Source organism: Perca fluviatilis, chromosome 22 (genome assembly GCF_010015445.1).
Source record: "Perca fluviatilis chromosome 22, GENO_Pfluv_1.0, whole genome shotgun sequence".
NCBI lineage: Eukaryota > Metazoa > Chordata > Actinopteri > Perciformes > Percidae > Perca > Perca fluviatilis.
Window position 1 is genome coordinate 28933966 of NC_053133.1, and position 13319 is coordinate 28947284.

At 44.4% G+C, this 13319-nt stretch overlaps 2 protein-coding genes across 2 annotated transcripts in view; both read right to left on the bottom strand.

The window, feature by feature from the left end:
- The window catches only part of LOC120552600 (NACHT, LRR and PYD domains-containing protein 1-like), a 735215-nt gene that overhangs the window by 556887 nt on the left and 165009 nt on the right, over positions 1-13319 (bottom strand).
- Positions 1-13319, bottom strand: part of dnah5l (dynein, axonemal, heavy chain 5 like) — a 163975-nt gene that overhangs the window by 3735 nt on the left and 146921 nt on the right. Inside the window, 12 exon segments of the mRNA XM_039790785.1 lie at positions 262-450; positions 1613-1812; positions 2683-2833; positions 3599-3720; positions 5337-5392; positions 6028-6245; positions 6657-6821; positions 7854-8003; positions 8690-8811; positions 8901-9027; positions 10158-10409; positions 10523-10693. Coding sequence (XP_039646719.1) covers positions 262-450; positions 1613-1812; positions 2683-2833; positions 3599-3720; positions 5337-5392; positions 6028-6245; positions 6657-6821; positions 7854-8003; positions 8690-8811; positions 8901-9027; positions 10158-10409; positions 10523-10693 — 1923 coding nt within the window.

Consider the following 13319-nt stretch of genomic DNA (forward strand, 5'->3'; position numbering starts at 1 on the left):
TTTTCTCTCGCATGACTAAAACTACTTTTGAACGTACACATGTTCCACCAAAACAAGTTCCTTCCAGAGGCTATTTAGAAGAGGCACCGTGGCTCCGTCCAGAGCTTAGCACCGCCCAAGATGATTTTTGTGTTTTTAAGCCCCAAAAAAATGCCGTCGCCATCTAAACGAAAGGCACATCTGATAAAATATTTAGTCGTTTTCACCCGCGAGCGTTTTGGTATAAACGGGACCTGAGTCCAGCTCGACCCATGAACACACCTGGTGCGGGACGTAGTCGGGTGGCAGCTTCTCCAGCATCTCCCCGGCCAGTCTCTGCACGCTGGCCTCCCTGGTCTCCCCGGCCCCGCCCCCGCTGTCCTTCGGTTGGATGTTGATGATGGTGCTGAGCGTCTCATTGGCCAGGTTGGTCTGGTAGGTGATGTCAGCGTTGGGGTGGAGCCCAAAGACCTGCAAACAGGGAAACTAAGTTAGTCTACAAGCTCCTCTGTGGTCAATAGAGCTTAATCATTGTGTTGTCTTCCCATGGACCATAAAAAAAAAATTAACATTTTTTTTTTTTATTTTCTAAGTTTTGGTCGCTTTTTTCAACATTTTTATAGCTTTTTCAGATGTTTTGGTCAGTTTTTTTCATCGTTTCTGTCCCTTTTTCCAACGTTTTTGGCGTGTTCTTCTGGTGTTTATGAAGGTTTTACTGTAGTGTTTTGTCACTTTTTTTCAACATTTTCGGCGCTTATTTTGATTTCCCATATTTCTGATATGAAAAAACTTTGAAAACGGGTCAAATTTGACCCAAGGAGGACATGAGGGTTAACAGTGTGGTTCCTGAAGTAAAAACGAAAACTCCTGCTCCTCTAGAAGCTAGAAGTCTGTATGAAAAACATGTTTTCTTTCGCAATCTTATGGAAAAAATACTACACTATCCACAATATAAAGTGTAACAGCGACATCTCTGATTGGTGGAGCTTGCTGTTACCATGTGACCAAAGTGTTTACTGTACCTGCGAAACCGCCAACGTCTAGAGCGAGCTTCCACTATTAAAGGTCCCATGGCATGAAAATGTCACTTTATGAGTTTTTTTAACATTTAATATGAGTTCCCCCAGCCTGCCTATGGCCCCCCAGTGGCTAGAAATGGTGATAGGTGTAAACCGAGCCCTGGGTATCCTGCTCTGCCTTTGAGAAAATGAAAGCTCAGATGGACCAATCAGGAATCTTCTCCATATGAGGTCATAAGGAGCAAGGTTACCTCCCCAAGGTTATTCCCAATTTCAAATTATGTCCCCAAAAGAAAACTGTCGACATCTGTTTTATTAAAAAAAAGATACATTTCTCTGTTTGTTCATCTCACCTCAATTTTATTGCTGCAAATGGGGATTGTCAAGCAGACAAACTGACCAACACATATATAATAAAAGATCAATACTTGGCGTCTGTGTATCGATACAGTATTGTCACGGAAAATATTGCGAAACTATGCTGCATTGATTTTTTCCCCCCACCCCTACTGTTGAGCTCTATAAAACAGGCGCACAAGTGTGGACGTGTTACTTAGCTCAGACATCCAGCCTCTATGTTTGGCACCCTGCTGTGTTTTCGAGCGTGCTCTGACCTCAGGAGAGTCGACCAGCGGCAGGGCCTCGATGTGCTGCAGGACGTCCTGGACCGTCTTGGCCCTCCCGGGGATGCTGTAGCCCTTGTAGAAGCAGAACTTGTCGCTGAAGGTGTACTCGCTGAACCAGACCCGAGTGAAGGTGTTGAGGAGATGTTTGTCCAAGTCGTCTGTCACCCGGCCGCCGTACTGGACCTCGCCTGGGTTAGGACACCAAGACACAGACAGGGGGGAAGCTTTTATACAACCACCTCACGAACTGATGATCTCATGCCGTCAGCTTCTTCACTCAGGCAGTCAGAGGTTTAGTGCTTGCCCCAAGAGGTGGACTACTAGCCAGTCAGAAGCAGAGTATGAGGGCGTGCCCTGACAGTAGCTAGGTAAGGACTACTAGCCAGTCAGAAGCAGAGTATGAGGGCGTGCCCTGACAGTAGCTAGGTAAGGACTACTAGCCAGTCAGAAGCAGAGTATGAGGGCGTGCCCTGACAGTACCTAGGTAAGGACTACTAGCCAGTCAGAAGCAGAGTATGAGGGCGTGCCCTGACAGTACCTAGGTAAAGACTACTAGCCAGTCAGAAGCAGTGTATGAGGGCGTGCCCTGACAGTACCTAGGTAAGGACTACTAGCCAGTCAGAAGCAGAGTATAAGTGCGTGCCCCGACAGTACCTAGGTAAGGACTACTAGCCAGTCAGAAGCAGAGTATGAGGGCGTGTCCTGACAGTAGCTAGGTAAGGACTACTAGCCAGTCAGAAGCAGAGTATGAGGGCCCTGACAGTACCTAGGTAAGGACTACTAGCCAGTCAGAAGCAGAGTATGAGGGCGTGCCATGCTAGCAGCTAGGCGAGCATTATATCGTTTGTCTCTGAAGTAAAGGCTGGACTACAATAGAGCTGTTTGGAGCAGTTGGTGAACAGTGTTTTCTGTTGGAGATGGTAAGTCCCTTTGGGGGGGGACCTTGGGCTTTTTCACTTTGTAAACTTATAACATGCACCAAAAAAGATAAATAACACAATAAAGGAAAGAGGAAAAAATACAAAAAGCATAATATGAGCACTTTAAAGAAGACGGACCCAGCATGTAGCGCAGGCAGCTCCAGTTGACTCCTCTCTTTGGGTCCAGGTCGTCCAGGTGGTTCTGCACAAACTGCATGCTGGAGGTGAAATCTGCCTGGTTGAACTCGTACGGGATGTTCCAGCCGAGCGGACCGAACTTACGGCGCTCCTGGCAGGAAGAGGAAGAGAGAAAAAAAGAATTATTTTCAAATCATATTATTCAGCTCTTTCGGCGCATTTCTTTCCTTTTCAATTCGTTTCCAGGGTGATCATCTTGCAGAGACTTTAAACCATGTGTCAAACTCAAGGCCCCTGACAGATTTTGACCCGCCTAGTTGTGCGCCAAACCAAAAAGACGGGAAACTGTAACTGCACTGAAAGCAGAATTTGGCAGATTTGCAGACTTTAGGACTCAGAAATTCCCCCAGAAGCAGCAGCAGAGAGATTTCATCTTCAGGCTGTAAAACAGGTAGCGGTGAGTCGGCTGCTTTTTAAAATGTAATCTTTGTTTTGTTTGATTTGCTAAACTCTATGATAGCTAGGGAACTTTTTTGCAGACTTTTGTAGGGCTTTATGTCGACAAAATGTGACAAAAGTTTTAAAAAAAGCGACAAAAATGTTGAAAAGAGCGACAAAAATGTTGGAAAAAGCCACAAAAAAAGTTTAAAAATGCAAAAAAAATTACAAAAAATTCGACAAATGTTAAAGATATTTTGCTATTTTGATTAAATTAAGCATGTCAATAACCTCTACATGTCTGGCCCTTGATCTGATTCTTATTTTCCAGTTTGGCCCGTAGTGAAGTTGAGTTTGACTCCCCCCTGCTTTAAACCTTCTGTAGTCAATATTTGAATGAGTTTTTTTTTTGCCAGAGGTGAATCATCATTTTGTGGAGATTTAAAGCTCTGAGCGAGCGGCGAGACCGTGATCAGACCTGCACGGTGGTGTGCAGGAAGGCCACGGCGTACAGCAGAGGTTTCCACTGAGGCAGGTTGCTGATCTCCAACTGGTCCTGGGTGACGCCCCCGAAAGTCCTCTTCAGACCGGCTTTCATCCCTGAGGAAGACGGATACGAGCGTTTGATTAATCCAATCGTAAACAGGACCAGAAGCCCAAAATATGACTGTGTACATATATCAGGGAGCAGGCAGGAAGGATAGGGAAGTGGAGGATGAAGATACAGTGCTAAGCATAAGTGTATGAACCCATGCTAAAGTTTACTAAAAAGAGGAATAAAAAATTATCTTTTGGAAATTGATCTTAATGCCTTAATTAAAAAAATTAGGAAAAATCCAACCTTTATGGACACCAATTTTCTTTGTGAATGAATAATGTATCGCAAATAAATAAATGTTCTTCCTTAAAATACAGGGGGCATAAGTCAGTCCACCCCTATGTTAAATTCCCATAGAGGCAGGCAGACTTTTATTTTGAAAGGCCATTTATTTCATGGATCCAGGATACTATGCATCCTGATAAAGTTCCCTTGGCCTTTGGAATTAAAATACCCCCCCCCACACACATCATCACATACCCTTCACCATACCTAGAGATTGGCATGGGGTACTTTCCATAAAATCATCTCTCAATGCAAATCAAACCAGCTATTAGGCTAACTGAAATAAAACCAACGCAACTTGACGGATGTTTTTATCTTTAAAAAAAGGATCTTACTTTTTATCAGAAACGACCTCCTTAGAAATCCTTTCCATAATGTTGTCAGACACGTAGAATATTAATCTGAGTCTGTCAGTGGCAAAATGAGCACTTTTGTGAAGGTAAATACAAGCTGGACAATTGTCCTATTAACGCACATTGTAGCTTGTTTCTCTGCTGCTGACTGCAGAGATCTCTCTTAATACTGGACCAATGTCACAGATTGTTGTTCCGCGCCGAACGCAAGAAGCATGAAACCGCTTTTACTCCAGCCCCCCCCCCCACACCCCACTCAACTGTGTGTATACCTCATATGTATTGACTGATGAATGCCTTTTTTATTGTCACTATACACATGTACAATGAGATTAAACGCAACTCCTTTCCCAGTGCCAACATGTACATAAAATAAATGTAATTTATAAATGTAATAAGTAATGCAAAAACAGGGGGGGTAAAGTGCACCGTTCTGAGACGTTATGTACATGTAAAAATTAAATAAATATGGTTTTATATACAGTGTGATATGCAGTGTGGGTTTTTGCACATTATTTGAATATTGCCCAATAGTGGTGATCATATTCAATCAGTAATTGATATTGGACAATGAGAGTAGTGATATTGCACAGTAATGGAATTGCACAGTATTATCAATATTATCATAGTATTAAATATTAAATATTGCACAGTAGGTGGGTAAAAGAAAGTCTGTGGAACAGGGGGTAAGACTGTGAAATCAGTGCACGTGTGAGTTCAGAGTGGTTATGACTTTTGGAAAGAAACTGTTGTTGACTCTGTTGGTCCTTGTTCTGTAGCGCCTCCCTGAGGTCAGCAGGTCAAACAGATCAGAGCCGGGGTGGGAGCTGTCCTGAGTGGTGTCTCCTGCTCTGCTGAGGCAGCGGGAGGTGTAAATGTATGTGTCTTTTATGTGTTTATATATCTGCTGCATACCCAATCGCCCTTCAGGGACACAAACAAGGTTGAAGTTGTAGAACTCGATTAAAGTCTTTTCTTACCGAGAGGAGGCTCGTTGGTGAACTTGATGGAGGACTGGAGGAAGGTGATGGGAAACCTGTACACAAAACACACAGCTGGCATTATAGATGTTCACTACAAACTTAACATCTTAAACTCCACTCCTGGTAAATCATCAGCATGTCATCTGGTCTGGTTCCATGAACGCTGTGACTGCCAAAAAGTAAATTAGATTAGCAACCTTATCCAAAGCTGCTGCACGAAGAGCACCAGTTATATTAAATATCAACGCTCTTCAAACCTGTACTTTTGGGATTAAAACAATATATATATATATATATATATATATATATATATATATATATATATATATATATATATATATATATATATATATATATAAAAAAAAAGATTCACAGTGTTTCCTCTATGTTGATTTTGTAGTGGCGGCCCACCATGGCAACATTTCTGCCACCACGGTATCAGAAATAGGGCTGTACCAAAAAATGTAATCGCGGTTGCCTTTTAAATGATCCTTCCGCTCACATTGGAATTTAACAACAAGTAGAACTATTCAGAGAGAATCCTAAAGGAAACACTGGATTCACCCCAAGGTTTCAGATATTATTTTGTTAACAATTCACAATTCCATAATTATCATGTGAATCGTATTCATGTGTGTGTGTGTGTGTGTGTGTGTGTGTGTGTGTGTGTGTGTGTGTGTGTGGTTACCTGGGGTGCACGTCGGTCGTCAGCCACACGCGGAAACCCTTGTGCGTGCCCTCTGGCGTTGCCGCGGTGACCGTCTCCAGCAGCTCGTCCAGGAAGTCCAGTCCCAGGTGGCAGTTCTGGAGGAGGAGCCAGCCGCCGTCCGTCATGCTGTTGGCCAATAGCCTGCGAGCGTGAACCTCCTGGCCCTGCCCCATGGAGATGGGACGGCACGGCGCCCCCTGCAGGCAGAGAGCAGCGTTGTGTCCAAAATCTCACACTGACATGTTATTAAGTCGCCTAAAACAGTATGCGAGATATGTTATTATGTCCGAAACCTTAGTATGAAACCAATAGTAGATGAACTGCATACTATTTCCAGTAAAATATTACAGTATGGCAATAGTGCACACTTATGAAGGTTAAAAAAAGGCGTAGAAAATGTCAAAATATTGGACTAAATCTGCAATGGAAAAAGGAGGACGGGGCACCGCGGCCGAGCTGAGTCGAGCCGACTGGTAGCCACGGGTCTGCATTAAACTGATCTCTATATATTTATTTATTAATCTTCCTCTCTTTCCCTTATTAATTCATCATCTCCTCTTCCATCTATTGTAATTTCTTGTACTTAAATACCCCAACCATTCCTTCACCTTGTTCTTGGCCAGCCTCTCTATGTTTTCAGTCGGGTCCGAGCCCATCGACAGCAGACAGACCATCGGCGTCCTGTTGTCACTCTCTGCCAGCATGGCGTCCAGGTCCAGAACCAGACCTTCAGCGTACTGCTGACCCAGAGAGTCCGAGATGTAGTTACGCGCCTGGTCAACACACACAAATACACACACTATTTCATTCTCGCCGCCAGAGTGCCGGCGTTACACCTTAGAAGAACAGTCTTTATTGTCATCGTACATTTACAACGGAATTGGATGCAGTCCTAACAGTGCATCAGTTATATAAAAGGACCTGTAAAAGTCCCTATACACAGAAGAAACTAGACAGAGAGAGAACTAGAGTGCTGGCGTTACACGAGTTTAATTAATAACACAAACATGTACTTTTGGGATTAAAACAATAAAATACAAACAGATTTATCCCATGGTTTCAGATATTATTTTGTTAACAATTCACTATTCCATAATTACCAAACTAGACAGCCTAACAATCTTTATCTTTGTTTAGTATAAAACATCTTGTGGTCAGTTTTCTATCAAATGTTTGAGTTATTTTTGTGGAATGACAATGTACATTTGATGTATTTCTCTGTGTCATTTTCTGTATATGTATAAAATTAGACTTGCTGTTTAAAACATAAAATAAAATGGCATTAAAAAATGTCAAAATAGTTAATTTTTTGTTGAGAAACAACAAAAATGTTGGAGAAAAGCTGAAAAACTTTGGAGAAAATACTCGAAAAAGGCGACAAAAACCTCAAAAATATTGTCAAAAAAAACCAACTCAGAAAGTAGAAAACAACTCTAAAAAGGCATAAAAAAACTAAAAAATATTGACAAATTTTTTAGTTGAAAAACATGACAAAAACGTCAAAAATAAGCAACAAAAAAGTTTTAAAAGGCAGCACAAAAATGTCTCAAAAGTGCAAATCAGGTGAGTAAATAAATATAAAAGAACCTCTAAAAGTCCCTATACACAGAAAAAACTAGAGAGAGAGAAGTAGAGTGCTGGAGTTACACCGTAGGGAACAAGAGACAAAGTAAACAGTAAACATGTCATAAGCAGAAAGCATCAGAGTATGAAGTGGTCTTAATTCATCAGCAGTGTAGGAGCTACTAACTAAGCTCTGTCTTAGCTAGTTTTGCCCTGCTGTGATTTATGTATAGCAGTCAGACCTGAGCGGTGGTTCGGTCGGGACACCAGCTCCGGATGAGCAGAAGCTTCCGGAAGGTGTCGAGCCTTTCCTCGTAGCCATCGGGCAGTTTGGCATGCTCCGGCGTCGGATGGTCGAACCACGTCCTCCAGGCACGCTCGTTCTGGCTCACCTGGACACAAGGAAACAGAACTTCTGTAGGTCTACATGTTCCAGCTTTACTTGCTCCAACGTTAGTGGGTTTAGGTTCTACTTGGTTTAGGTTCTACTTGCTCCAACGTGAGTGGGCTTGGGTTCTACTTGCTCCAACGTGAGTGGGCTTGGGTTCTACTTTCTCCAACATGGGTGGGCTTGGGTTCTACTTGCTCCAACGTGAGTGGGTTTAGGTTCTACTTGCTCCAACGTGAGTGGGTTTGGGTTCTACTTGCTCCAATGTGAGTGGGCTTGGGTTCTACTTGCTCCAACGTGAGTGGGCTTGGGTTCTACTTGCTCCATCGTGGGTGGGCTTGGGTTCTACTTTCTCCAACCTGAGTGGGCTTGGGTTCTACTTTCTCCAACGTGAGTGGGCTTGGGTTCTACTTTCTCCAACGTGGGTGGGTTTGGGTTCTACTTGCTCCTACGTGAGTGGGTTTGGGTTCTACTTGCTCCTACATGAGTGGGTTTGGGTTCTACTTGCTCCAACGTGAGTGGGTTTGGGTTCTACTTGCTCCTACGTGAGTGGGTTTGGGTTCTACTTGCTCCAACGTGAGGGGTTTTGGGTTCTACTTGCTCCAACGTGAGTGGTGTTGGGTTCTACTTGCTCCAATGTGAGTGGTGTTGGGTTCTACTTGCTCCAATGTGAGTGGTGTTGGGTTCTACCTGGCTCAGGATCTGGGTGAATGGCGGCAGGCTGGACAGCTGCACCAGGTTCAGCCAGGTCTGATCCAGGATCCAGCGCCGTGGTTTGGCTTCTACAGAGTTCAGATCCAGGGAGGCTCCACCTACACACACAAACAGCACACCCCGTCAGATGATAAGGGAAAAGAATGGAGAGAGGAGGAAGAGGAAGAGGATGGTTGTGGTACCTTACCTTTGACGAAGGTGAGCACCTCGGGGTGCGAGATGTTTCGGGCCTGCAGATCGATCTTCAGAGCCAGCAGCAGAGTGAAGAGCAGTTTGTGTTCCTCATACAGACTCCGGGCTGTGTAACAGTACACCTGACGGAGGGACAAACAGGTACTAAGTTACACCTTCCAACAGGAAGCTGGAGAAATGGAGCTCCATCATTTTCACTCTACCACGTAACACGTTACATCCTGTAACGCCCTGCTGTGCCCGGCTATGACATGAACTACAACGACTACCATTTTAGTCACTGTTCCATTATCTTTATTGTGACTATTATTTGCCACTGTTCATCACACCCCCGACCGGCACCAGCAGACACCACCTACCAAGAGTCTGGGTCTGTCCCAGGTTTCTTCCTAAAAGGGAGTTTTTCCTCGCCACTGTCGCAATAGCCACTGCTAATGCTATATTCTTGGGGGAATTACTGGAATTTTTGGGTTTTTGTAAATTATAGAGTGTGGTCTAGACCTACTCTATCTGTAAAGTGTCCTGAGATAACTCTTGTTATGCTTTGATACTACAAATAAAATTAAATTGAAAATTGAATTCAATAGCGCTGTCAAGAACCAGTGCAGAACGGACCGTTGTTCTCCTCGATAGCACCTAGTTTCCTCTTTCGTGAAATGCTCAGAGTGAATTTAACCCTTGTGTTGCCTTCCCGTCCACCATGAAAAAAAAACTTTTGTTGTTTGAATAGCTACCTAACGGGCTACCTTCCTACCTACCGGGCTACCTTCCTACCTACCTACCTAACGGGCTACCTTCCTACCAAATGGGCTACCTACCTACCTAATGGGCTACCTTCCTACCTACCTACCTAACGGGCTACCTTCCCACCTAACGGGCTACCTTCCTACCTACCTACCTACCTACCTAATGGGCTACCTTCCTACCTTCCTACCTACCGGGCTACCTTCCTACCTTCCTACCTAACGGGCTACCTTCCTACCTAACGGGCTACCTAAATACCTAATGGGCTACCTTCCTACCTTCCTACCTAACGAACTACCTTCCTACCAAACGGGCTACCTACCTACCTACCGGGCTACCTTCCTACCTAACGGGCTACCTTCCTACCTACCTACCTACGGGTACCTTCCTACCTAACGGGCTACCTTCCTACCTACCTACCTAACGGGCTACCTTCCTACCTACCTAACTAAGGCAAACCGAGGGAAAACAGTAATCGGGTCATATATCTGGGTCAGACTGAACCCACCTGGTATGTGAGGAAGTTGATGATGTTGCCGATGCGTTTGGCGGTGAGCTGCGACTTGGCCGAGTGCTGCATGGACGAGTCGAAGAGCCCCAGGAACTGGCGCAGAGAGGTCTGGTACATGACGTTGACCAGCGACATCTCCACGATCAGGAAGTACAGGATACTGCCCCTGGTGGCCACGGGCCGGTACTCCTCCCTGGCCTGGTTGATCTTCCCCTCCGTCTCCGCCGCCACCGACAGCTTCTCGCTCACCTGGAGGAAAAGACAACGTTGTTTTATTTGTCTTTAGTTGACATACATTGACCATTGACAGACAGACAGACAGACAGACAGAGACAGACAGACAGACAGACAGACAGCAGTACCTCCTGGGCGGTGGTCTTGGTGACCCTCAGAACCTCGATCAGAGACTGGTCCTCCACCAAGGACCCCTGAGTGCTGGTCAACCTGAACAGCAGACTGTCCTCCAGCTCCTGCATCTTCCTCTTGTTGGACGTCACCTCCTCTAAGAGCTTCACTCGCTCCGCCTCCAGCTCCTGGGAGACCCACGGGGGGGACCATTCAGATCTTATGCAGATGGTTAGGGCTGGGGGCCTACTAATGGTTTCTCCTGAATCTTTAACGGTTTTAAAATAACTTAATTTCCCCTCAGTCATTGCAGCAGCCGATCCTGTGTTAGGGAACTTAGAAATAGAGACATCAGACCTCTCATTGGGTGGCAGGAGGGAACATCAGTCATCCTCAACATTTGTTGTAGACTGGCTATCACCAGACCAAGCTCAATCTTTTAAGATTGAACATTGAACAACTCTGGATTTTCTACTGCACAAGAGGCGTGATCAACAGGCGTAGTTCAAATGACTCTGTCGCTATTGGACAGTCCTTCAACCAATCAGACCAACGATCCCGGTGACTTAAATTACCTTTTAAGATTTTTTTAAAGATTTATTTATTTAATTAGGACAACGTATTAATTAATCAACATTTCTGTAAATGCGCCAGTGTTAGCCTAATTTTCTAATTAGTCGGCTAATTTTCAACTGTAGTCCTAGTTGCATGCATGTCTTTATGGTGGGAAGAAACAGGAGCACCCGGAGGAAAGCCACGCAAACACGGGGAGAACATGCAAACTCCACACAGAAAGGGCTGGGATGACCTGGCCTCGAACCCAGAACCTTCTTGCTGTGAGGCAGAAGTGCTAACCACTGAGCCACCGTGTGTGCATCCTTCTTTTGTAGGAATTGGTCCAGGGTAAGTTTCTGTTCCGTTTTCAGAGAAAACTTGCCTTTGAAATCTTTTAAAACAGCAGCGACAGCGGCATCAATGAGTTGCTGCGCTTCGGTTGCCGCCATATTGAATGTAAACAAAAAGCTGCTTGCCGTCGCTTCTCTATTGTCGTCGTGTTAAACCCGCCAATAGCGCGCCAGGTGGATAAGCCAGTTTGTGATTGGTCCCCACAGATTTGTAACGGAAGCAGGATAGATAAACGTACAGGTTTCCAGCCTGAGCTGCAGGGAGAAATCAAATGGCCGGCAGATCGGGCTGGGTTTACCCGGTCTACATTTGTTGTCTTCTGGTCACTAAAAAGGTGTTGAAAAAAGTGACAGAAGGGTCGAAAAAAAAGTGACAAGGGCTACCTACCTACCTAAGTAGTTATCTACCTAATTACCTATCTACCTAATTACCTACCTAACTAGTTATCTACCTAATTACCTACCTACCTAACTAACGGGCTATCTACCTACCTATCTAACAGGCTACCTTCATACCTACCTACCTACCGGGCTACCTACCTACCTTCCTACCTACCTACCTAACGGGCTACCTATCTACCTACCTACCTACCTACCTAAGTAGTTATCTACCTAATTACCTATCTACCTAATTACATACCTAACTAGTTATCTACCTAATTACCTACCTACAGTGCCTTGCGAAAGTATTCGGCCCCCTTGAACTTTTCGACCTTTTGCCACATTTCAGGCTTCAAACAAAGATATAAAACTGTAATTTTTTTGTGAAGAATCAACAACAAGTGGGACACAATCATGAAGTGGAACGAAATTTATTGGATATTTCAAACCTTTTTGACAAATAAAAAAACAGAAAAATTGGGCGTGCAAAATTATTCAGCCCCTTTACTTTCAGTGCAGCAAACTCTCTCCAGAAGTTCAGTGAGGATCTCTGAATGACCTAAATGACTAATGATGATAAATAGAATCCAGCTGTGTGTAATCAAGTCTCCGTATAAATGCACCTGCTCTGTAATAGTCTCAGAGGTCCGTGTAAAGCGCAGAGAGCATCATGAAGAACAAGGAACACACCAGGCAGGTCCGAGATACTGTTGTGGAGAAGTTTAAAGCCGGATTTGAATACAAAAACATTTCCCAAGCTTTAAACATCCCAAGGAGCACTGTGCAAGCGATAATATTGAAATGGAAGTAGTATCAGACCACTGCAAATCTACGAAGACCCGGCCGTCCCTCTAAACTTTCAGCTCATACAAGGAGAAGACTGGTCAGAGATGCAGCCAAGAGGCCCATGATCACTCTGGATGAACTGCAGAGATCTACAGCTGAGGTGGGAGACTCTGTCCATAGGACAACAATCAGTCGTATACTGCACAAATCTGGCCTTTATGGAAGAGTGGCAAGAAGAAAGCCATTTCTTAAAGATATCCATAAAAAGTGTTGTTTAAAGTTTGCCACCTGGGAGACACACAAAACATGTGGAAGAAGGTGCTCTGGTCAGATGAAACCAAAATCGATCTTTTTGGCAACAATGCAAAACGTTATGTTTGGCGTAAAAGCAACACAGCTCATCACCCTGAACACACCATCCCCACTGTCAAACATGGTGGTGGCAGCATCATGGTTTGGGCCTGCTTTTCTTCAGCAGGGACAGGGAAGATGGTTAAAATTGATGGGAAGATGGATGGAGCCAAATACAGGACCATTCTGGAAGAAAACCTGATGGAGTCTGCAAAAGACCTGAGACTGGGACGGAGATTTGTCTTCCAACAAGACAATGATCCAAAACATAAAGCAAAATCTACAATGGAATGGTTCACAAATAAACATATCCAGGTGTTAGAATGGCAAAGTCAAAGTCCAGACCTGAATCCAATCGAGAATGTGTGGAAAGAACTGAAAACTGCTGTTC